This window comes from Anser brachyrhynchus (assembly GCF_964034855.1).
Source record: "Anser brachyrhynchus genome assembly, chromosome: Z".
Lineage (NCBI taxonomy): Eukaryota > Metazoa > Chordata > Aves > Anseriformes > Anatidae > Anser > Anser brachyrhynchus.
In genome coordinates this window covers 38,069,414-38,096,062 of record NC_137697.1, presented here as the reverse complement: position 1 = coordinate 38,096,062, position 26,649 = coordinate 38,069,414, and the positions used below count along the sequence as shown (strand labels likewise).

At 36.5% G+C, this 26,649-nt stretch overlaps 1 protein-coding gene across 3 annotated transcripts; it reads left to right on the top strand.

Annotated features, from left to right (window-relative positions):
- Positions 1-15: 15 nt before the first annotated feature.
- Positions 16-21,497, top strand: GKAP1 (G kinase anchoring protein 1). 3 transcript variants are annotated; one of them, XM_080573003.1, is made up of 12 exons: positions 16-262; positions 5,534-5,792; positions 6,591-6,734; positions 10,694-10,771; positions 12,221-12,353; positions 13,411-13,433; positions 14,118-14,270; positions 14,682-14,783; positions 17,097-17,160; positions 18,463-18,533; positions 19,438-19,515; positions 21,193-21,497. In XM_080573003.1, exons 2-12 carry the CDS (start codon positions 5,577-5,579, stop codon positions 21,238-21,240), a joined length of 1,110 nt encoding a protein of 369 aa, XP_080429129.1. In that variant the 5' UTR covers positions 16-262; positions 5,534-5,576; the 3' UTR covers positions 21,241-21,497. The 3 variants fall into 3 exon arrangements, with proteins under 3 accessions (XP_080429129.1, XP_080429128.1, XP_080429127.1); XM_080573002.1 differs by lacking the exon at positions 16-262 and adding an exon at positions 281-420; XM_080573001.1 differs by lacking the exon at positions 16-262 and adding an exon at positions 801-1,664.
- The last annotated feature ends 5,152 nt before the right edge of the window (positions 21,498-26,649 follow it).

Sequence of the window (26,649 nt, the reverse complement as noted above, 5' to 3'; positions counted from 1 at the left end):
AACCCGGCGGCGCCCCGCCTCTACCCCTCGCCATACCCCCCCCGCCTTCCACCTCAGGCGGCGCGAGCCCGGCCGCGGCCGTTCCCCGGCGCCGCGGACCGTTAGAGCCGAGCCGCCCGCCGCGGGCCGTTGGGGCTGCGCCCGAACCGCCGTCCCTGACGGCCCCGCCGCAGCGAGCGTCCCGCCGGCCGCCCACCTGCCCTGCCTTGCCCTGCCCTGCCTTGCCCTGCGCGGAGCCGCCGTGCCCCTGCCCTGGGGAGAGGTGAATGAAAAGCTCCCGGCCGTGAGCAGCGCTCGGAGTTTCCTCGGGACTTGCTGCCCCGTCACCGCGGCGCTGCTCGGCTGCCTCAGTTCGCTCACGCGTGCTGCCGCCGCCGCCGGGTGTTGGTCGGCTCCTGCCGCGGCGGTCAGGCGCAGGAGGTCGGGCGTGAGCTTGAAAACTCCGGCAGGCAACAGCTGCGAACTTAATTAATTTCCTTTAATTTTTTTTTTTTATTTTTTTTTTTCTTAGGGGTGGGAGGGCAAGAGAAGAGCTTCAAGGGGGGTTCCTGGGTCAGCCAGCGAACAAACTGAAGGCAGGCTGCCCGGTGGCTTTTACATTTTAACGCTGAACTTAAACAGCTTTTCCTCAAAAAAAAAAAAAACACATTATTTATACCAGTGAATTCACTCACAACCTGTTCACCGTTTAAACTGCCGGGATCGTTGCTTGCCACGTGCTCGCTGCTGCTGCTGCGTGCGCCAGTGCTGCGGTTTGAAGCGGGTTTCTGAGGCAGGGTGCGTGTGGCTGTGGAGCTGCGCGTGGAACTCGGAGACAAGCTGATGGCTTGGTCTCAAGTAATTTTAAGGATTTAGAGCATTTCAACGCAGCTTCATAGCTTTTGATCAGATGGCTTGAAAAAAAAATCCCAAAGGTTATTAAAAGGGAGAAAGCTGATCCCGCTGGGTGGATCAAAGCTTCTTGTAAATGCACTGATAAGGAATAGTAGATTGGGCTTGCCGTGGTAAGTGTACAAACAGCCAAAGATCAATACTGTCGCGCGCAGACAGTGCGAAGGTTGGTCGGTGCCAGCAGAGGATAGACGTGCGCCTTCAGTTATGAATGTATTGTGTATCTTGGTGTTGTTTCAGGCTTACCAGCGAGTGCTGAGATCAGTCAATACTTTAGGTGTTAGCTAAGCACGTGTATCGATTATAAACGATGGCAAATAAGCATGTTAGTAATAGAAACAGGGAGATGGTGTGTGGGAAGATGGTATTTTCAAAAGTTTTTGTAAATCTGTGGCTTTATTAGCAGTTTATTTGAAGATGGAAGTGGTTCAAGAGGAAATGGGTTGTATTTTTGGGCTCTTCGGCGTGTTTTCCTTGAAATAGTAGATCACCGTATTTAAAGCTATGTGGTTTTTCCACAGATGCTTGAAAGTCTGCTACTAACGTCAGCCTAGAGTCTCCTAAATTGTGGTGTGCTGTTCATTTCTTAGTGGAGTTTGAACACTTGCCAGTTAAATGCAAATTCATGCACGTATACAAAGCTGTACACAGGCCAGGAAGCTGCTGATGCTCAAACTAAGTTTCTGGGTGTGTATTACACTCCTCTTAATATGTGTTTTGGGGGCTTACAGCAGTGCTCCAGTAGAGCTGTTTGACCTGCAGTGTGGGTTAAGGTGAGTAACACAGAAAAGGGCTTCGATGTTACTGAAACACTGGCTATGTTACTTTAATCACAGTAATCTTTGTTACATCATGTCTAAAACTAGACTGAAGCTCTTCAGGGCATTGTCCTGTCTTATGTTTCTGAGAAGTACTTAGTACACTGTAGGGAACTGAGGCTAGAAACACACCTTTTCATTTCAGTCATTTCACAGTTTAGCTTTCTAAATGTCTCTGTTTATCAAGTATTTAAGGTGGAGTAAGCTGTGTGTGCTTACAAATTGCTGCATCAGATATGCTAAAGCAGTGTTACATGTCATTAATGGGACCAACGTGATATAATCTGTTGTTTTAATATGAAAATCTAACATAATCCATTCACGTATGCTGACATGGTTTGTAGAAAAGTATGACCTACAAATGAGTAAAGCACTAAAAAAAAAAAACCAACAAAAGAAATTGCTAGTTGCTAGAAATAACAATTGCTATAATGTTGCCTTAAAATTATATCGTACATGTGTATAATGCTCATCTTATGTTGGTGGTGCGTGAATCTGAGTAATAGGTACTTTTGGCTTCATGAGCTGCATTCACAACTCTTATTGTTTGGAGCAGACTGCATGGAGAGTTGCACTAACAGCCTGCTAGTGATATGCAGAGCAGAAAGTTTTGAAACTGGGTTGTTTATTGGAGCTGTCAATCCATGCCATTATGATGTTGCAACTTTGCTTATTGAGGGATCTTTTTGTAACATAGGAATGAAGGGTTAATTACTTCCTTGACACATTAGAGAAAGTCTTCTCTGAAGACTATGGCTATTGCTAATACATAACACAAATGGAAACAACTTCAAATATTTGCCAGCAGGCTTTGCTTCCTTTTACCTTCTTGCAGATTTTTCCTGTAGCCTGTGTAGTAGGGAGAGGAATTGTCTTGCATTTAGATAAATAGGCTTTGGGCAACAGGCTGTTACCTACTCACAATATTTTACCAGACTTAAAAGCTCTTACCTGAAAACTACTATAGAAGTTGAAATGATGTTTCAGGTCATAGTTTGATCTGTGGAATTATGAAACTCTTTGTGGTATTTGAACACTTTCTTTCTGTGATCAAAAAGTTTCCTTAAGCACAGCCTCAAGCTCAATTATGCCAGTGTGTTTTTAATTTTCTACGACTGGTTGTTTCTGTAGCAATACAGAATAACACTGCTTATAATTCCCGGGGTAGGGGGAACTACACCAGCTTCTGAAAGGGTGCTAGCAAGCACCTCTAATTGGCTGAAAGCTTTTGAGGTATCAGTCCGTTGTTTTTTTGGGGAGGGGGGAATGGGAGCCAAACTTTGAAACTGAAGTGCTAGGTACTTAATAAAATGTGTCTGTCAGAATTGTAGGTGTGGTGTTAAAATACAAAGCCTGACATGGTGGTAGGCCTCGGTGAATCACTGGATCCATCTTTAGGTGTTGCAGAAGTGGGATAATTTGATCCTACTGTGATATGAATAGTATTGAAATGTCCTACTAACTGAATTAGCAACGTTAACAACTATCTGAGACTCAACTAGAAAATAACCTTCAATCTCATGTATTTGCAGTTCACTTTATAAACTCATTACTATCCTTTTTATTATTATTACTATTATTATTATTCTGTATAAACATATAATTCAGGAATAAGGTTTTGTAAATTGATATCATGTTGTCACTATAGTGTTTTGGTGAATTGGAACAGCAGAATTCCATGGGTAGTACTTGTTAAATGTACTTGGCAGCTGGGCTCTTAATTACATGCCAACTACAGTAAGACAGCAAAAGTATACTTATTGTATTGGAGTATTTATAGATGAAGGAGAAGGGAGTTCGCAGCCACATTACACAGCTGTGTGGAGGTTCAGCTACATGTGATTGTTTTCAGATTGTATGTGCAAAAAGAAGTATTTGGCACCATTAGCCACTGTTAATAAAGACTGCGTTGTGCCGTTGAACAGTTTACATGAAATATAAAATACACCACAGTTAGTAGAGAGAGACAAGAAATTCCAAGCTTTTACTGAAGAAAGAGTCATAGTATAGTTCACTTTTTTCTTAAGCCAAGCACAGCAGAGAGTCTGCAAACTTCTAGCGTTGTCTGCTTTAGAGCAACGTCCAGTATCATAAGTTCTTGTGTGACATGACTGAGCACTTTTCTCTGGTGCTTTTTCTTGCTGTAAAGATGCACCTGTAATCTTTTCTCTGAGCTTCAAGTTTCAACTTATTGCATGCCCAGCTAGTAAGAGCACAAAGTCTCTCATCTTTAACTAATCTCCTAAGCTGGTTAGCTATATAGTTATTTAGCATTAAAATATTTGTAAATGTATGCACACGTGCATACGTACACAGACTTGTCTGCACAAAAATCCAAACTTACCTTGTTGTTCTGTCATTGAAAGAGTGACAAATATGAATTACTTATGATGTTTTAGGTGTGATTGACCTATTTTTTCTAGATATGTAGTTGTGGTCTGATCAGATATTCTGAACATCAGCATCAAGTAGATTCACAACTCGATGGCCAGTTTCTCCTAAGATGACCAGCTTCATTTTCTCTTTTTTGAAAGAAATGGAGTAGAGTAACTTTGTATGACAAGAATGCTCTTTACTGTAACCTTTTTTCTTCTGTAAACTTAGGAATAGAGCGTGGTTCTTTCAACTCTGAAAAATGGAATGACATATTCCTTTTAAATAATTAGTTTGGGTAATGGTCTCTGCCATGCTGTTGTTGCATGCTGACATGTCGGAGTATATATGGAGCACCTACAGAACTTTGGATTTGAGAAATTCTGGAGTTAAGGGGTAAAAAGAGCCTGTTGAAACTTCTGTAGAGCCTCATGTTTTTTTTATAATAGTAGTTAACAAGCAACAGATTTGTAGGCTATCTAAGCAGATAACTAAACAACTTGTTTCAAACTATAAAGATTCCTTTTGAACAGCAATTTCAAAAAGTATGTATTATCTCACTACGCCTCTGTCATAATACATCAACATATCTAGACGTCTGTTTTCTATGGAATTTATAATCAGAGATGGATATCATCACTTTCAATATTCTGCTAATTGACTAAACTCTGCACGGAAAACAGCAGTTTGACAAACATGGATATACCCAGGATCTAGCTTTTATGCTAGGTAAACGATTCGATCTTTAGAATGGTGTCACAGGGATGTATGTACGTGTTGCTTTTAGCTACAGGCGACAACAGAAGGCATAAGTGTTACTTAGTTCTGTCTCCCCCCAGCATATCCTCTGTGTTTTGCTGTAAGAACAGGTGAACTTGATGTTTGAGGACAGTACCGGCTGAAATGCTGGGCTCACCTTCCTGTGGAGAAAACTGCTTGCTGAATCTCCAGTGGCTTGTGAACAAAATTAAACTTCTTGTAAAAGAAGAGATAAGGCTGCTTACACAAAACTGGAGCTTGCATATGCATAGTATCTACTTCATTTTTAAATTGTGTTTTTCAGGCTCCGGGGATGGCATCTGAAACAGTTTTTAAGCACTAAAGTATTCTATTCTATTGTGTCTTTTTCCCCCCAGAACATGAAGACCAGCTTCTTTTGGAGCCTTCTTTTTTTTGCACTAAATCTCTCAAGAGCCAATGTATTAGCCTAAAATGTGTTTGTTAGATTGTTTTTTTAATGTAATTCTTCTTTAGATACCTAAGATAATACGGTATAGTCAGTTAAAATATAAATAAACGATACCGTGTTTTTTTTTCCTTTCTCCCTCATTCCCACAATTCCAGCTCTGTCCTATGCTTTTTGAGCCAAAACTTCTGCGGTTAAATGATATGAATTATTGCTTGTTTGATCAAACAATGTTTTCATTCTAACTTCTGTGCTACTTTCCCAGGAAACTGATAATTAAAAGAAGCCAGCTCAGTAGAATTTCAGACATGGCAATGGAATCTGCTATAATCAGTTCAGTCCCTACCACTGCATCTCGTTTTGCCTTACTACAACTGGAAAGTGATACTGATTCGGAGCCTGGAAAAGCCAGAAGTGGCCGACGTGCTGGTAAATCTCTAGCGCCAGGGAGTAGATCTACAAATGTGAAGAAAAGAGAGAAAAGGAGAAGAAAGAGAGAACAGCAGCAGAGTGAGGCCAATGAGGTAAAGGGATTGTATTTCCAGTAGTAAGGTTGTTATCTCAAATAGTTTTTGCTGTCCCTGAAAAGTCATTGTTTTTTGTTTTCCATATGAAAGAAGAACTACTTAATCACAGATTACATTTTTTTCTTTTGTTTTAAAATTACTTCTTTACGTGAAAGTAGGATATTCCCTATTTTACAAGCTACTGTGTACCTTATCTGACTAAACACAGATGTAGCCCAGGCTATAGAGTAGGTAGGGTAAAGCATATGTTAAGGAAGTCCCTGTTGATAAATTGATACTAGATTGTTTTCATGCCTTCATGTTTTCACTCAGTGAAATAATCAGTGTCAGTTAATGTTTATGTTTTAGCTGTGAATGTCTAGGAGTTGCAAAATTTGCAGGTCGTCACAACAATATTTTCTAATTATGTGAGGTATTTTAAATGTGGCAGTATTGTATCCATATGATGCAGTAATTAAGGGCAATTCTTATTGCAGGTTCGTAAATATGACCTGTTGTAAGCTATAAGGACTATCTACATTATTCTTTTTTCTGCCTGAACATCTTGTTCTTCTGTTCACCCATGCCAAAACAGTATACCACAGTTTTATTGGTATTATGTTTAATTTAGTTCAGGTGTGAGCAAGCAGTAGTGTCTGACAGAACATGAAAACTGTAGGACACCGCTACCCATTCAGATTTGTTCAAAGTATTTTCAGCAGGAAAGATATATATATATTTATATGCTAGTCTGTTAAGGTTGTTTTTGTGTACTTGTTAGCATATTGATTAATATGAAACGTAACTGTTTTTCAGCTCAGAAACCTTGCTTTTAAAAAGATTCCTCAGAAGTCTTCCCATGGAGGCAGTCTATCTCAGCAAGAACAAAAACTGCATACTACGATGCAGAAGGACTCTCAGGAAGAAAACTGGCAAGAGTGGAGACAAAGAGATGAGCAGGTACAGCTTACTGTGTTTAGCTGTCTTTTGACTTTCCTGAAATACATTTCTCGATTAAGTTAAGTCTTATGGATAAAGAGATATGGCTGGAGAGGAAGCAACAAAATACTGCCACATGGAAGGAAAAGTTTCAGTGGAAATTCACAGGTTAAAAGAGGCCTTTTTGGTTCTTGACTCTAATTTGGCATTGAAATACTCCTTTTTGGTACTGAAGAATATATAGTGATTTTCTTGTATCATGCTGCATATTAATGTTTTGAATTGTTTGCAGTACTTCTACTATTTTAGGATAAAATACCAGAGCCGAGCAAATAAATAATCTTTTTAGGTCATCTATTGGGTAGTGTTTAAAGAAATGTTCTGGTACACTTTTTTTTGAGATTCTTTCAAATTGATTGGCTGCTATGCAGGTTTGTTCTTCTTCATTTAACTCATCCCTATAGAACCTCAGACATCTGAATTCACTGTGGGTAATGCAATTTTGACTGTCTTGTTACGTCCTTCAGAGTAGTTAACTTTGCATAAACTTTTTCAAGGCTAACTGCAGATAAGTGACACTGACTGGAATTAAAAAGTATTTCATGAAACTAATGAACTCCTATGCTGGCAGCTAGTAGGATGATATTTTCATTTAGAGATTTTCAACTTATATCTCACCAAAAAAGATTGTATTGAACTGCTTCCCATTGCAGTTAGTAGAAAATATAGAAAGCTATATTGACAAAAGATTGACAGTTGGATGCTGCCCTTGGTTTTTATATGTTGCTAATGCTTTAATGTAGGTTCTTCGTTAAACAGAATATATCCAAGTTCTTACCTTTGCAGGCTTCTGGATGATTGTCCTAGCAGTGGAGTAATGACCTAATAATCCTTTTTGAAAATTTCCAGAGCTAATTAGCTTCAGAATTACTTTTAAGGTGCAGGTTTGCTTTGTCCCGTAGGTAAAATTTTTGTATTCTGCATGCTATTAAGCAATTACTTCAGGTAAAAAGGAGAATCTTGACTTATTATTGGACGGTGAAATGGTCAGATGAAGTAAACTCAATTATAAAAAACAAGTTGTTATTCATTTTGATCTTACTGACATAGGCTACGCTATTGTGAAGTTGCCTTGGGATTCTTTTGTTTTAAAAATAAATTTAGACCGATTACTATTATAGTGACATACAGTTGTTAAAGTCCTAAAGACATTTCTGTCTCACTTTTATGAGGAAAAGAAATAGCCAAATTCTGTCACAACTCTGAGACTGAAAAATAGGCTGTTCCGTAGCACAGCTATATTTCGAACAGCTTTCTCTGGTTACAATGGACCGAGTGTAAGGAATGGAGGTACACTGTGGACCATCAGTATTTTTCCAACAAATTCCTTGATAAATTTAATTTTGCTACAGTAAATGTTTAGAGAAATAGATGACATTGGCATAATCACTGTTAAATTGCAGTGTAAACACAAAATAATTGTTTCAATTTACTGATAGAACTCATAATCTACAGGTTTCTCAGACAGCCATAGAGGTTACGGTGAAGTTTTTTGGTTCATATATGATTTAAAACATCAGGTTTTAGACCTCAAAGTGCCAAAAATGTCCAGAACTACTTTGAATTTCTTACTTTACCCAGAAACTCTTAAAATGTGAATATTAAAATCTGATGGATGGGAAAAGAAATTGTCACTTGTGATTCCGGTCTTAGAACAACAATGAAAATGTTTGCCATAGTGCAAAATATATAACATCAAGTGGGTATCTTAGGATATTCTTAATAAAATAAGCATAATCAATAATTTCCTTTTAAAATTGTTACATTATTTCACTGTTTGTAGCTGCCACTGCTAAATTACAGCACTGTCAGGCATTGAATTGGCTTTGTTTTCCTTGCATGATGGGGAAAAAAAGACACAAGTGAAAATGGTGAGGACTTCAGTTTGGTTATATCATATACATCTCAAAAGCTTGCATCGAATGTTGGTTAGTGTTATTAACTTTTGATTTCTGTTTTTTTTTTTTGTTTGATTGATTTTGGCGGGGGTAAAAATTATACTGACAGTATCATCAGATTTAATAAAAACATCTCTGAATGGGAGAAACTGATTAACAGGAAGGTTCAAATGGCAACTTGCACATGTTTATCTGAGAAAAGAGATATGGACTCAAACTGTTCACATTCAGAAGGCATGAAATCCTACTCTATCACTTCCACAGTTTCCCTTGTCCAATAATACAGTATTAATGAAGAGGTAAATGTTGAATGGTGTACAGTAAGGGAGGGTGATACTCAGCACCAGATGAGAAACAGTGGCTCCCTGCTGTGGATGCTGTAGAAAGGGATGAACTTCCACAAAGAGCAGCTCCCAATACACGAAGAGTTCCTCCTGGCATATTAACCTTTCAAATTGCCATACTGCATGACAGTTTCCTTCTATAAGATTTTGACTAGAGGACATCAAAAGTTAAGTTTGTCCAAACTATCGAGCTATTTTGTAAATACGATGGATGATACTAGTCTTTCTTCAGCAAAGCTTTGAAGAGAGTCACTAAGTTTTGTATATGGATTTCTATTTATGAGGGGTATGATATGTACTCAGAGCTTAGTTATTAGAAGTGTATCATGAGTACATAAGAAAAGGAATCTGTGGTTTCTGGATTTTGGATAGGTTTAAGTAATAATGAGCCTATTCTGAAACTAAGACTATGTGCGCCAAAGCAGGACTGAATGTGCTTGGGAGTCTTTTGGGTAGATGACTGTCTTTGAGAATAGTCAGGTCTAAGCAGCAGCTCAGTGGAGTGCTTTAGAAGTAGTGACCTTTGTTCTGCTTACAGACAGCTTTGAACGTGCTCAGCCCTGTCCAGAACTGAATGGCTACTAGGTAAATTAATTATGATAGGGTTATTGTTGTATTAGAGATCACATAATGCATTTCTTTAATATTCATAGTAACATTATGGCAGCACCGTTTTGTGATAATTATTTAGCCCACAGGATTCTAAATTACTGCTTACAGACACAGTAAGTGATGAATGCTATGTTCATCTTTTTGTGAACGTACCATATTTTTGTATGTTAAATGTTCTCTTTTTGGTATTTTTTTCCCTATCCTCACTCTCTCTTTTTTTCATGTTCATATGGAGCTTTTCTGTGTAACAGAAAAGTCCTAACTTTTGGTAGATAACTATCATGGTCAGAATGGATTCAAAAGTTGCGGGCAAAAGCAGTTCACTGATTTGGGGGGGAATTTCAGACAGTTTAACTTACTGTCAGTTAACAAACTCCTAATTACTGGTTCTAGTACTGAAAGAAAACAAAGAAATAAGTTTGGAAGTTTGGAAAGCAAACAAAAATCAACAGAAGAAACCTCACTGTTGTCTCTGTAAAACCTTTCCTCCCCAATTTTCGCTCCCCATTCTCCTTGCCGCATGCTGCACTTCTTTTCTCAGAAATAGAAGAGGAAAATATCTCAAAATCATTCAGGTTGGCTTAGCTCTGCTCTCCTGTTAAGTGATTAAAAAAAAAAAAGGATGCTTACTCTTTTCTGTGCAATGAAAGAACACTGCAATGAAAGACTTTCTGATGATCTTTTGATGATGATGCTTTTAATCCCTTAGCATCCCTCTGGTTTTTGTTTAAAATGATTTTTATTTTTAGGCTGAAATAAATCTCATAAACAAGTCTTCAAGACAGGATACATGTTCCATAAAGATTTCTTATAACACTGTGTGCTTACATCTATCAAACAGTTTCCGAAAGCAAGTTACTTTATTACTCATAATACAAAAAGTTTTATCTGTTTTTAATAACGCCATGTTCACATCAGTGAAGCTTTCTGGTTACTCTACTGATACGTGCATCAGAACAGAAATTTTAATGTGGTCTCTGTCTGCTTTTTCTCTTTTTGCCTTTTTTTAATTTTTTTTAATGTTTTAACAAACCAGTCACAAGCAATGTTAATTTTGTTTCTTCAGCTGACATCTGAAATGTTTGAAGCTGATCTTGAAAAAGCATTGCTGCTGAGCAAACTGGAATATGAAGAGCACAAAAAGGTATTTGTGGGATTCATCTTAATGTAAAAACTGTAGAAGTTTTTGAGATTCGAATTTTAAAAGTAAAGTAAATCACTCTTAAGAGTACAGCTCTTTCATTTACATTGTTTGCCTCCACTCCTCAGATCCTTGAGAGGTTTAGAAAAATAGACGATTTGAGAGAAACCATATCAAAAAATATTTTGGGTGGTTTGTTTGTTTTGTTTTTAATTGGCCTGTGAAGAGTACAACAACAGATCTTGACCTTGCTCAGAACAAATCTGGCACACTTGGAGAGTCAGAAGATCAAAGCACTGACTTCTCTTAAACTGTTAGTAATGTTTAAAACTTGCATTTTCACTAACAACTTTTCTCTGTTTTAAATATTTTATTTCTGATAAGCTGTATACATTTCCCTCAGCTGGTCAGGGAATAGATTGTTTCAGACTGCTATTTTCTGAGTGGTTCTTACAAAATACCGAGGAGTTTTCTTTAAAAGTATGGTTAAATAAATTTTAATTTCTAACAGGAACTTGCTTCTTAGCAATAACTCAGGAGACAATGAAATGTTACAAAAAATGCAAGTTTAACCATAATTATGCATCATGAAGAAATAAAATGTACGCATGCACTTCTTTGCAAATATATTCATACTTCAGTTATTTGAGGAGGGAGAATACCACAATGCTTAAAACCCAGAGTTAAATTTTTAACTGGTGTACTAGAAGTTCTTTTTGAAAGTGAAGACAATCTTCAGGCATAGTAGTGTTTTTTATTTTGTGCAGACTTTTTGAGAATTACCTTTCAATAAACAGTACACATGAGTACAGGTTAAAAACATTGTTTTCATGGAAAGAAAAGTACTCAATTTCCATTTTTTTATATACCATTTCTTCCGTAAGACTATTTGGGCTAAAATCAAACAAAACATCTGGGACAGTGACACTTTGCTAAAAATGTTAATGCAGATATGGGGGGGAGGTGTTGTTTAGGTTCAAGTGGATATCATGTACCAGCCTGTCTGATTTCAAAAGGAGACAGCTGTTAGAGCATTGCTGTACACTAATTACTCTTACTCCTCCTGAATGAATAAGCATATTTTGAGAATAAAATGAAGGTACAATAGACCTGTTTATTTTTTTTAAAGGCAGTGCTAACTTTCTTGCATTTGATTACCTTATATTCTCAGTCTGAGTTTTTATATAAAACTGTGGAGGTGATTGAGGGGGTATTAGGTGGATAATTCATTTGTGATTTAGTGAAGAGCAATGCTCTACTTCAGAAAACAGAACCGATGCTTAATTGCTGATGTGTGCCTTACACTCTAAACCAATATGAAGCCTGCAAATTCCTGTTCAGGCCAAAGTCTCCTTTAATATATCATCACCATATTTTTCCTTTATAAAGCTTCAGGTAAAACAATATTTGGGTACTGAAGAAAGTTATACCAGTGGGACTTTATTCTTCTAGGAATATGAAAACAATGAATGTACTTCACCTCAGTCAAAGTCTGTGAATAAGAAAGAGAAAAGAAAGAACCAGCAAGGAAAAGACAAACCTCTCACTGTGTCCCTGAAAGATTTTCAGTCAGACAGTAATATAGGTATGCCTTATCATACCATGTGAGCTGTTCTACTTGGAATTTTGATAGTGTGTATGCTAACAGCAAAATGACCTTCTGTCTCTGTTCATTAATACTGTGTTTGAACAAACACTAAATGAGTTGAAGTTAATATGTCCTACAAAGTCTAAAATCTAAATGTTCATTATATAATAGTAGACCAGTTAAATTAGCAGGAAAAAAAAGAAGAGGTTAAAGAAAACATAATTTAATGTATCCCTGGGGTGGGAAGTAAACTCAAATACTGTGTCTATTTTAATCTGTGTTTTTTAGAGTGATGTAGTACGTCCACATTCTTCAGGCAACTGAGGTTTTTCTGTTTTGAATAATAGGAAGTCAGTTTGCCTTTCTTCAATACCATTTTTTATTAAAATAAGCAAATACAGAAAGAATTTTTATATACTAGTTATTGGTTACGTGTTTAGAACTCTTTAATTTTTGTCTATAGAGAAAAGCTTCTGAAATTTAGTGAAGAAGTAAGTTTAAGGTAGAGTCTGGAAAAGGAAGAAAGTTATTTGTTTTCTAACATCCTCTTTCTAAGGATGTTTTCTATTTAAATTTACAGTATTATTAATCACATTCTTTCCAGAGAATTTGAATATAAGAAAAAGATAAATAGCATAGCGTTAGTATCTTAAGACGAGGCAATGGAAGGCATTCAGGTATACAGTGAGAAATATGCTATAAAAGCCTGAGTTAAAAACAATACCAAACAAAAAAAAAAGTTGTAGCCGTATGTACCAAAAACATTGCCTTCCACTTTAACTGAAGCAAATGTATATGGGATGCTGCTTTTGATTTAAATAGCGTGAAAGAACTGGGAAAAAAAATCAAATATATAGAGATTAACGCAAAATGCACTTTATAATCTTTACTTCTAATGCTTTGTACTTTTTTAATGTGGCATTGAGAGGTGATTAATGTTGAAGAACTCCAATACTATTTTTTTGTCCCCGCTTTTCAAAATGGCTTGCTTTAATAGTGAGCTATATAAGATTTCAGTGACTTCTTGTCATTTCTTTTTTTCTATTCTTTTCAGATAACCTTGCTAAAAAACATGAGGTAAGTCTTAATTTTTTCTTATTCAACTAAATTTTCTTACTAAATAAGAATAATTCTTATATTTAGAAAGTAATTACTTGGGCACTCTCTGTAGTGACAAACAGCTATATATTCCCAAACTGGCTGATCTGCATTTGGAAAACTTTTACAGATGCAGATTTAATAGGGATGTATGTCTGTAGTGTAGTACTTGAGAACTTAGTGTTGGCTTTCTTAGAGATAGCTCTTACTTCTTTAGTTTTCAGATAGTCTTAAACTTTGATGAGAATTGCAAATTTGCATGTTCAAAAATAAAAATCGTAGTACAAACAAAAATAGGTTAAGAAAGTGTTGTAATGTTACTATGTTTGTGGTACAGTGCACAAATATTAAAGCTCTTAGAGGGAATAACAGTTAACAGTGAAGTGAAACAAAACAGTGAGGGCATAGTGCAAAAGTACTTAAATCTAGTTTAATTCTTTCGTGTAATCCCATGATCAGTTAAATGATGACCTTTAATTTCTAGCTCTTCAACTAGTATCGTATTCTTTAGGTAGAAATCACAATATTGTCAGGATGTACAAGACAAAATAATATCAGGATATTGTCTTCCATTACTTAAGTTATTTTTGAAGCATGTTGAAGCATGAAGCTTAATAATAACCTGTGTAAAGGGAAATCTGTTATGATGTTTACCTTTGACAGGAGCTGAGCTCTCCCCAGACTTCATTGAATGATGGAAGATTTTTCAACAGACTAGAAGATGATGTTCACAAAATAATTAAAAGAGAAAAAAGGAGAGACCAGCTTGCTGACTGCAATGAAACAGATAACTGCACATCTCATGAGCACAACCAGGCATGTAAAACGGAAATCACTCTGAAATGAAAAAGTTTCTTGAAACTACTTCAGTGATTAGAAGAGAGCACCTGAGAGAAGATAGAGATAATTACAAGCAGGATAATCTTAAAGAACCTAAACAAAGAAACGAACAAAAACAGACAAAATCCTGTAACACATTTTTTAATACATTTATTAATCTGAAGAGGTGTTTAAATCACGTGTGATCAAAATACTTCTTTCCTCACAGAACATGCCAATACTTATTACTGCATTTCTTATTTATTCTTTTGGCATTTGTGAAGATATTCTGATCCAATTTCCATTAAAAAAAATAAATCTAGTTTATAATAGAGAAATAAGTTGCCTTTCCTAAGAACTGAATTCACATGACTCAGTTATTAATAAATGATACTTGCTTGTTTACAGGAAAGTGTTATGAAAGATGGAAGAACAGAACAACTAAAGCTTGAGCTTGAAAAGAAAGATGCAGAAATTCAGCAACTTAAAAATATAATAACTCAGTGGGAGGTATGTAGCTTAAAAAGCTTTAAAGTAGTGAACAAAATTTAACTTTAGTTGTGTCTTATTATCCATTTTGAAATAAAGTATGTATTAATCTGTAGAGATGGTTTAGCTTGGACAGAGATTATTTTTGCTCTGTAAAGACAATCCACTCCTACTACATGAAGTAGTCTTTTTTGCTAAATTAAGAATCTAATAATAATTAGAAGAATCAATGCAGAATACCCAGAAATAAACTTTGTATCTGGCATATCTGTTACTAGTTGTTTTCTAGTGTTGCTATTTTGTTCATTGTCTAAAAAAAATCAAAGTAGTAATCTAAGACTAGGCAAGATCTTCAGCAACCTGATCTGTCTTGGAAGTTAGCTCTGCTTAGGGCAGGAAGTGGGATTTCCTCAGGTCTTTTCCAATTTGTAAAATGGAATTTATTTTTTTTTTAGTTCAAATAAGCTTTTCTTGCATTTAGTAACTACTTATTTGTTGTAGGTTTTTTGCTGTTGTTTTTGTTTAGAGATTCAGTCCACTATCTGAAGTGGACTCTCTTTACCTCTCTGGTATCTCTCTTTAAAGAGAACAGTATTTGGAAAGGTTTAAGAGGACTCCCTTAAAGCTGTGGTGTAGCAAGAATGAAATTCTGTATTCTGTCTTCTCCTATTAAAATACAAGTAAAACTAGAGTGAGTCAGGCTCAATATATACTGAAGCACACCAGGAAAATAGATTTGCTCTTTAATAATTACACAATATTGCTATATACCGGAATAGCTAGGAAAAATGCCTCTAGTTGTTTCCATGTGTTCAGGCAGTATTAACACTGTATGGATAGTATCTAGAGCAAAAAGGGCAAAAAGTCCACGAGGAACTGGTATTGCAACAAAAAGAGTAAAGCAGCATGGAATTAAATTATTTTATTATGATTTTTATCCATTGCTTAAGGTAGATTGAGCAGGTTGATTTGGGAGTCTTCTGATGCTTCAGAGAAGGACTATTACTGGTATTAATAAAGACATAAACTTCATTAAAAGCTGTTTTCACTGTGTACTAGAGTTGTAATCCCCAGGTTATTTTTTGGAAGTATAAATCTGTTCAGATTTACCACTGTTAGCACTTCACTGCATTTGGCAGAGTACAGACAATGCATACGGATATTGGTGAGATGATAGATGATGATACAGCTGTTTAATTTTATAAACTTGTCCAGGGAGTCCAGAGTTTTAGGTGGCCATCAAAGGTCTTGCTTAAGTGTAAGCAAGATACCACATCTGTTAAAATGCCATTTCATTTCCTTCCAGTTCTTGTAAATGTTAATGTTTATTGTTTGTGGCTGCGATACAGTGCGTTGGTATACTGGAATTGGAAGTGCTATTATTTAAAATTTGGAAAAAAAAATATTGGAAGTGCTATTATTTAAAACAAACAAACAAAAAACACAAACTGTGGTGGGGCTGCAGTTACTGGATATATGAACATGTGCATGGTTCCATGACATTAAGAAACTGGACATTCCACAAACTATACTAATAGCTTTTTTTCATGTTTTCAGTGCATTGCAGGGTAAGCAGTAGCTTCAACTTTTTAGGGGGAGTAAGATTTGTGAGGACTAGCTGATATTCTGAGTGGGAGGTGATAGCTTCTTTAAAAAAAAAAAAAAAAAGTATGTTTGAAATAGAACTTCATGTGCAGTTTTCTGTCAAGAGCCTACAGGAACCAGAGATTCATGACAGGAAAAATAAGTTTAGTTAAGATACATGGCTATAATGGACATTGGTGGCCGGTTAAGGAAAAGGCTGCCTTATGAAGAAAGTGTATCGGATTGGAAAAATACCAAAAAAGGAGTTCTTGAGTAGTAACCTCTAAAGAGTTGAAAAGGAGAGACGGTAACTACAAACTAAAAATACTGAATGAAATAGTCTGTAGAGCAGCAAGATCTTATTCTACTCACCAAGTAATGTGAAAACTATTCATATTATCCAGAAAGTGCTTATAATTGTGTGCTGTCTGAATGCTTTTCTGGCAAGAAACCATAAAGCCCTTGATGTAACAGGCCTTTATAATTCAAGCAGCTCTAAATGCATGTTCTTGTACTGACACAACTCTTATTTTAACTTCCTCTAAGGCTTGTGGTTGCCTTAATTTCTGGGCTTTCAGTTATTCACCCATTTCACCTGTCATGTATCCATTACTTTGGTTGTTACTTAACTAAGACAAATCAGATTCTCTGCAGCAGTGATGATTTTCAACCCGAAAACCTTTTATTCGTGGTTATTTAAAGAATGTTTTTATAGTGTATACAGGTAATAATTTATTTTCTTTCATACAGGCAAAGTATAAAGAAGTAAAAGGAAGAAATGCACAACTTCTGAATATGCTTCAAGAAGGTGAAAGTAAGTAAGGGTTTTATCAGGAAACTTCAAAGTTCTTTTAAAAACCTGGAAAAACTTTCCAAGTAGCGTAAAAAAAAAAAAAGTTGTCATAGTGACTATAAAGAACTAGGAAGCCATTGATTTGCAGCAATTCCAGTAAAACTGAGGGTTTGGACCACACAGTACTGCATTTCTGATAATACATAATCAAATATCAGTTGCATTTTGAGATCATTCTTTGAAATTTAAACTGCTTAGTTATGTTTTTAGGTAAAGTGATTCTTTGAGTTGGACTTTGTTTTCCTAGTGACTTGATCTGTTCTGGACTGATTTCATTAGCCTCAAGTGGCCTTGATTCTGGTAAATGTTCAGTTCTTGTATATTTGCAAACTGCTATGAACGGTTGGAAACACTCTACATCAAGCATTTTGCCATGCAATGAATAGGGACAGCTAAACCCTATTATACATGAAATGATGATAGCTCTCTTCTGTTGTAACACTGTTCATAGCTCACATAATTCAGAGTTTTTGTCAAAGATTGAAAAAATACATATACACAGATGTGCATATTTATGCACATATATACACATATGTAAATATTCTAGTATCTTTTTATGTGTTAGGCATAGTTATCCCTTAATATCCCTAATGTTGTATGAAGTAATTGGATGGGTCTGTGATACCAGGCACAGCAATTGCCTTAAAAAATTGCCTTTGCTTTTCAGTTTCTTAATTTAGTTCTTACATGTAGTTTCCTCTCTGGGTTAGGTTTTTGAGTTAAAAAAATCTTTTTTTTCTGCAAAGTGTGTTTATAAAAAAGCTAAGCTGTTTGTAGTTCGCAATGATATTATGAATGTTTCATAATGTTAACTCACTGGAACTTTATTACTTCAAGTCAGTTCTGAGCCAAGTATAAATGTTTTCATCTTGAAAGGAAAGAGAGAAAGTTCTGAACATTTTTTCTATGTATGTGGAATAGTGATGGAATATAAAAGCCAAGCAACTTTGTGGTTTTACCAGATCTGATCTTGTACAGAGTTAGAGTATTCTGTATTTTGTCTCCAAAATTTGCGTACAGGGTTAACTGTTTTATAAGTAGTGCGAGGTTGAGGTTTAACCTTCAGAGTTTTTCAAGCTGCTACTAATGGCATTGGTAGCTAATATCTATTTTTGATAGACATCTTCTGTTGTCTTAGTGAAGGCAGAGTTATTCAGAAGTACCAAAATAGTGAAGTAAAGAAACATCACAGTGCTGTTGCAGATGAAGACCTGCAGATCTAGAAAAATCCTCATGCTTTGTTGTCTCTTTTTGTCTCTGTAGTGAAAGACAAAGCAGAAATACTCCTCCAGGTTAATGAATCACAAATTATCAAAAATGAATTGACCTTACAGGTAAGCAAGGATTTCTTAATGTAATTCAAAAATGCTGTTCAAGGCAATGATAGGAGGAAGCTGAAACCACAACTTGCTTGAAGTAAAAAATGTTATGTAGCGCTGTGCTAATGAAATGTGTGTCAGATGACATGTAAACCTCTGGTATGATTAACTTAAAACTCTTTCTGGAAAGACAGCAGACTTCAGCACGCCTGAAAGGATTTTGCCTTCAATAGTGCTTTAAGGATGTCATCCTTCAGTAACCCAAGCTCAGAAGCTCTGAAAGGTGCTTCAGAAGATGCTTTTTTTTTTCTGTATGTTGTTTCAGCATTGTTTTTTGGTGGTGGTGGTCTGGAGGTTGTGTTGTTGTTGTTGTGTTTGTTTTTGTTTGATTCTAGTCTCTGGTTTGGAAAAGGCTGCTGTATAAACACGAGTGAGGTGCAGATGACTTCTAAGCATGACTTGGCAAGCCACCGCTGTGAAGAGCACATAAGATTTTTAAGCTTAGTTTCGGTTTACGGCTACTATTCTAAGCCTTTAACTCATCTAAATTATTATCAATTTAGTAAATTGTCTAAACTTATTATCAAGTAGTAATTTTTAAGGATGATGTAGTAAGCTTATCTGTACTGCATAATATTGCACCAATTAAGTGCTCTATGGAAGAAATTAATGTAGAGTTCAAAAGTCAGCAGAGTTTCTAACTTTATAGCTTTCAACAGCATTACACAGTTAAACCTGTAAATGTTGCTTGGGAAATAATGGTCATTAAAGAATGTTTTATTTGTAGTTGGTAGTTTTTCTTGAATCCAGCACATATTACTGGTTTGTCCACACGATACTAATGGAGAACTAAATTGACTTGATAAACTTGTACTTTATAAATGAATACTTTATAAATGAATATTCTGTATGTTTTTAGGTAACTACACTTCATGCTGCATTAGAGCAAGAAAGGTCCAAAGTGAAACTACTGCAGGCAGAATTAACAAAATACCAGGTATTGTTATTTTACATACCTGTAACTTTATCTGTTGTTGATGTAACTGAGACTGTCATGAGGTAACATGCTCCAAGCTGACCTGTTAGCTTGATTTTTTCTAATTTAAAAAATAATTTGCAGTTCAGGTTGTAGGGGAAAAAAAACACACAGTAGCAAAAACAACTTGTACTTTAAAGCTTGAAGTATGCTGGTAAATAAAAGCAAGAAGTTCCACCCATACTGTCTAATTGTGTAATAGCACTAACTGTAGATTTCATAGTTTTTTTTGTCACACATTCTTCCCTCAATTCTGTATCAGAGTTCTGTCTCTAGCCAAATCTCTGTAAGAGATGAACACCAAGTTGTGTTGAAATTGAGTGCTAAGATCAGCATCTTGCTGACTGTGCATATTCTGTTTAACTTGGCCACTAATACAAATCATGTTAGTAAATTTCAGTTAACTGCAGTATAAACAATATGATGCTCAACATTCTGACTTTTTTGAAGACAGCAAATATTTAATCCCATGAGACTAAGGACTTGTACTTGTGCATGGCTTGGCACAGTTTATACTTTTCTTTGGCTGTGACCTTTTGCATAAGTTACAGGGAGAGCCTATAGGATGTAGTTGAAACTGTTAAGGTAGCCCTGTAGACTTTGGCAAACAAATGTCTTCAGATAACGTAAATTCTTTGGCTGGCATTACATTGATTCTATAGGTAATTTTTTGTCTTTCTGTTTTCGTCTTCTCCCTGTCACTTTACCACAAGTGAACAAGCTGTTTCTTAAAATTGTTGTGCAGCAGTTGCCAAATATAGGTAGTTCAGCCCCTTATAGACAGAAGAAGCCTTACAGAAGCCATCCCCTTACGGAGAAGCTGAGTGCTCACACCACTAACTGAAACTAAAGTAAATCTGCTAGTGTCGCATTCATTCATATCACTGTTCTTACTACTATAGGTAGTATTTTGCTAATATTTAGTATTTTTTGTAAACAGACATTTTTTATTAAGAAAAGTTCATCATTACTTGTAATAAGCAGGATTAACAGAGTAACAGTATTGACTGAAAAACATGTTCCTTTACATGCTTTTGTAATTAACAGACGAGGTGATTTTGTGGTACTCTTTGCCACATCCCCTAGTGTATATGCTTTTATCTTTACATATCTTGCTGTGTTTCTTTCATGTTTTTTCTTTTTTTATTTGCTTATTTAAAAAAAATGGTCTCGTCTGCCATGCAGGGATCATTGTTTCTACTTTTATTATTCTCCACTGTAATATTTCCAGGAAGACCACAATAACCCTTCTTATCTCCATTTCTTGTGTTGGTTTTGATAACACCAGGTTTGATGTCTTTAGGGAATACTTCTCTGAAATATGAGGAAGCCTTTAAAAAACTTGCATCAAAAATGTGTGGGTTAAAAATAATAAAGAAAAGCAGTAAAACCAGAGTGTTTTTTTTATCACCAGATGTTAAAATCTCAATTATGTATCCTATAAATACCTCAGCTGTTTTCATTTATGTAGCCATATTCGGTGTTCAGATGGGTTTGTGTCCCATAATATTTGCATAGCTTATGCAACTCCTTTCCTTTTTCTTGCTAATTTATACTAATTTAATAAAGAAAATAACTGCAGATAGAAAATGTCATGTCTACTACATTAACTAAGCATTTGTTTATCTTCTCTTACAGAGCTGGAAAAGAGGTAAAAGGCACTTAGAATCTGACCAGTGCAGGTGATCTCCTTTGCCACTAGATTCAATGCAAAAAACATCAAATCTTTCTTCAGGGTTTTGCAGAAATTTATATATTTGTTGTACAACTGCTTAACTATGCAGTTTTTGAAGAGAAATTAACAATTACTAGTCTGATTAGTATTCTGAATAGTTGATTTGTTGCACTTAAAAGAAAAATAAGAAAACTAGTATTCTGGCAAAGCTCAAACTTTAATTGTAATGCCATTAGTTTTGTATCACTCAATAAAACTTACTCTTGCATTTCTGTGTTTGAATTCTTGCTTTCATAGATTTTCCCATTTCGAAGGCTTCACTTAGTGACTCTTAAGCTACAGATGCATTAGCATGCACATAGTTTCACCAAGCCAACAAAAAAAAAAAAGCCTACGCAAAGGCATCTCCTTGTTTGCTGAATCCAGGTGTGTAAAAATTAGCAGTCCTTGTCTCCCTTCCCTGTATAGGACAACTGTGTCCTACGTGAGTTTCTGCCATAAAATGCAGAAGGTGACCTTCAATTACTGTGTGAAGTGAGCTTTCCTACACAGCTTTGAAGAACTCCCTGTGCTGTTCTTCACAATAGACTCAATAATAAACAGTTAACCTTGGGATAAGACACAAATCTCTAACGCATTCTTTTGCCCTGCATAAACTGTCAGTGATATGACTATAAAAACACAGAATTGTTTGTGCAAAACTGAACGTAGCACTAAATCCTGGTATGTTACTCATCTTTGCACAGTTGTTGATGTGGAGCATTACAGAAGTGAAGTAAGAGTTGGTTGACTAGAAATGGATTAGAAAATCACTATTGGGATTTTGGGACCTGGGAAGTCAGCAGAGAATGCATAAGATGGAGAGAAAGAACCACAGAAGAGTGGAAGGAGGAAACAAACAAAAATAACTGTAGAGCTAAAACCAGAAGAGATCTAAACCCAGAAGATTTATTGCTGACTGCAATGAAGCACTAAAAAATTTCCAAAGCAATATAGTTAAGATAGTACTTCATGAGGAGGTAGGAGAGGAAAACAGGACAGAAGTCTTTATCAGTGAAGGTACTATGAATTGAAGGTACTATGAATCTGTGAAACTTTTATAATTAGCAGTGACTTCGGAAAATTAATACCATGTAGATGCTAACAGTGGAGTAAGAGTTTTCTAAGAAATTAGTCATTGTGGCTCATGTAGACATTATAGCCCATATTAATTCAAATTTCTTAGTAAGACTGGAAGTCTTACTGTAATTTCACTGATTTTTGTCCTTTTTTTTTCTTGCCTTTGCCAGCTCTTTGAAATTATTTTCCAAATGCTACATTCCCATGAAAGGATTGATACCTGGGCCTGATGCCACTCTTTCAAAACTGTACATTGTTACCACACATAACTGCAGCATCTTGTCCTATTCTATCAAACACTGTTACGTAGATGAAAGTAACCTGTATTTTTAATAGTTTGAAAGAAAGCCAACAACAACTGATTCTGGCAGGAGAAGGCATTTTTTATTATCTGCTGCTCCACAGGAAATATTTACCAGAACAAGACAGACTTTTTAGTGAAGACATTGGTGCCTGTAACTTTAAGTTGTGACTTTTTTCCAACACGTTTGTATTTGTAAGCAATTTTAAATTAGGAAATCCAGAATATAGATCTCCTCCTAAAATCCAATCAGTCAGTTTCCAGGTGTTTCTAAATTGTTAAATTATATGTAGAGATGAGAATTCAAAGCTGTATTGCTTCAGATGTCTGGAAGACAAAACCCAAAAGACTGGCTACCAGCTATGCTGTACATTAGTATTCCTGTAAGTTTTAATTTACTCTTCTGTTTGTATTTTACAGATTTTTTTTCTCCTCGCCTTCTAGGACTATCAGTAATCCCTGCTCCACATCCCCCCTCCTGCCTTGTGGAACTAACCTGTGTTTCCTGTACTGTGTTTGACATAAATGAGAATTTGCTTGTATAATACTTGTTGATTAACAACAGAAGGAATTTTTTAAAAAAAGAAATATAAAATGTATTCTAAAAGTGCATGTTCACTCAAAAAAAAAGTTAATTTTGTTTTTAAGTGCTAAAAACACACATTTCTAATGGGGGCAAAGCTGAATATAGTTTTCATTGTTCAATGCAACTCGTCTTGATTCTCTGTGTTTGCCCCTTGGGGATCTGCATAAATTACACAAATTATTTAATCAGCTGAATAGTTCTCTACTCTGTTGCTCTTGCTCCTAAAAGTTTTGTATGATACCTGGACAAAAACATTCTATTTTCCCATATCTTGTTTCTTTTACCTTTGTAAAAACTGAATGTTCATGAAGACAAAGCTGCTTTTCATAGTTGTTGCAACCTGTTTCAGGAGAGATACTCCCACTATGCCTTATGAAAAGTCAGCAGTTCTCTTGCTATTTCTTTCCCATAATGCGTCATTTTAGATTGTGAGTGTACATAATTTACTGATAGACAAACTTCTGATTTCCTGTACAAATCTTCAACAATATTTTGCTTGTCCTGGTTGCTTTGAAAGAAAGGGAAAACAAACAACCCCCCTGTGCATTTAAAAAAGAAAGTATCATCAGAATCTCTTAAGTGAAGGTAAGGTGACAAAGCCAGAAGTACAAAAACTAAAAGGCTCCTATTTACTGAACATGCTTACACTGCATAGGTTCTGTGCTACCTTTGAGGTAGGTGGTTAAAACAGTAACACAGAAGTTTCCTGTACTGAACTTAGGAATACTAATGAATTAAAAAAAAAAATCTGAAGTGGGGGGGACTGAGGTGTCTTTGCTCAGAGAAAAGCTCCACACAATACAGATTACGGAGACCAAGAGCCTAGTGGAAAGATCATAGCACAGGATATATACAGAGTAGAGATGGAGAAATAAAATTTCTGACATGTATGACTACAAAATTTTAGATACCCGAAAAGATTGTGAATCAAAACAACAAAAATAAGTATGGATGGGGCTTCGGTAGTACAGTACAATTGGAAAATGCCTGTTATCTACTCAGAAGAATAAAACAGATGAATGCTTTTTTTCCTAGACTTTGTATGTGTACTTTTTGCTAAGAACTAGCAGTCACAGTACAGAAGCTCAGAGCTCTGTTCCTGTGCAATGCTACTTTTATGAAAATCTTTAGCGTCTTCCAGAGAGTAAAGATAAATCCCACTGAAAGTGAGACAACAGCATTTTATTTGTTGGAATTACTCATGAGCTGACAAGGATGTTGCCCTCTGATTCAGCTCTAACTACGCATTTTGCTTGTGGTTTGCTGTACTAAAGGCAGCAGCATATCCATGCAGGGAGCACCATATCAGCAGCAAAAGATAATCGTCTATCTGGTAACACTTTAGCATGCAGCTTTTATTTAACGTCTTTAACTGCGTCTAAACAACAAACCCTAGCCTTTGTTCCGGCAAATCAGGAATGGGAAGCTTAATACGTGTGTATTTTTGTAAAGGTCCCACAGGAGCTGAGATGTATGCTCTTTCTCTTCCCTTATTCATTAAAAACTGATTATCAAGGTATTTGTGTTATGTTTTGGTTTTAATATTCAGAAATATATGGAATGTTATGTCTAGTTTATAGCAAAACCTTGAAGCTCTTGCATGTAAGCTTTACTGTACTTAGACCACATGAGACCTTGTCTAAATTCAAAATTTTATCCCTAACTTCAGGTAGAACGTTAAAGTGAGTTCAGCTAAACTGGGTCAGGACCTTCTGCTGATATTCTTAATTTGGTTCAACTTGAATTCAGCCGGTATTTTCATTTTGATGCAAAATAATCTCTAGTTGCTGTGAACTCTGTTTTATTTTAAGCCAATTTAGCTGACTGCACTTGTTTAAATCAACTACCTATGGAAAAAATATCAATCTGGAGATGTCTAGTCAGAGTTGGGAATTAAACTGAACTTCTGCAATAAGTACTTCGATAGGATCACGAGTTAATGAAGAAAAGCTGTACAGATGATTATAGAAAGATGAAATAAAAGCAAAGATGGAAGAAAATAGGAAAGATAAAGACAAAGAGGAAAGAAAGGACATTGTTTAAAAACGTGGCAGCCTAAGGAGGTGTAAGGACTTTTCTGTGTCATTTTCACTTGTCCATGCATTGTGTGTAAGTTGCATTCTGCATATCTCACTGCAGACACACATGCATGTTGTCCTGTTTCGGGGTATTTTCCATTTCGATACTTCCAGTACCGGCAAATGAATGCTGTCACCGCTGTTATCTGTACCAAAAAAAGAAAAAGAAACAGCCATTCCCTGTTAACATTTGCTCTGCTTAAGTAAGAGCTTTTGATAAATTCAAATGATTATTTTATAGGAGTTTGTAGTATTATTTGTCTGTTAGGTATTTTCAGTAAATACCACAGATGATTATTAGCCTCACCGGTAAACCTCAGCTAACCTAAAGTGGGTAGCGGTTGTGCTAGTTTAGTACAAACCGTGCTGCAGTAGGCCCTATAGTCAGCAAGAGCTATTGTATCAACGAAGAACAGCCCTGGATGAGGAACATCTCCTCGCACTTTGATCGGGATTGATTTCTGCTTGGAATCACTGCTTGGTTGCAGTGCAAAGCGTTACTTCACAACAGCCCTCGTTCTGCCAGCCGATGGTGAGGGCAGCACTGACCAGCTGGCGGGTGTCACAGCGCTCCGGTGCTGCGCGGGGTCAAGTCCAACGTGGAAATGGAACGAGCGTGGCTGAGGAAAGAAAGGCTCAGTGGTGAAATGTGCCTGGAAGCGTGCTTTCTTCTGTAACAAACTGAAGCCCTCGGACAAGCAAAACTTGGAGTGGCCTTCTGTCAGCTGTTTTAAAACCTTTTACCAGGTTTTAAATCACTTTAGTAAAAAAATAATCAGAGGGTTGGAGACTGCTGTGTTGTGCTACACTTATTTTAATACCAACTGGCACGATTTGCCTATGGTGAGACTGTACCAGTAACAGAGCAAGATGGCAAATCATTTGAGGAGTCGGACTCCTCTGGGATTAGCTAATCCTAATTTAAGGAAGAAAATGCGTTTGACCCTGGAACTGAGGGCCATGCACACAATTTACACAGAAAGAGGAACGGGTATCTGTGACTTCACGGCCAGCAGGAAAACCCCCGATGTTTTGGGAGAGGGTCTAACGCGGTGGCACTAGATCAGTGACCGAGGCGCTTTGGTCCAAGCCTGAGGTGAATGCAGCCGCCAGGTACAGAAGGCTGCCGCGGTAATCCTAAAGCCAGGGTTATTTGTTACCCCTGAGCAGGTGCCGATAACTAAACCGAACAGCAGCGGCAGCCCCGCACCGCTGCCTTTCTGCAGGCTGACGCGCAGTCCTTTATTTTATTTGTATTACGATAATTTGATACAACACGGTTCCACAGCCCGCTCCCTCCCCCCCCCCTCCCCTCACGGCGGGCAACGGGCGCGGC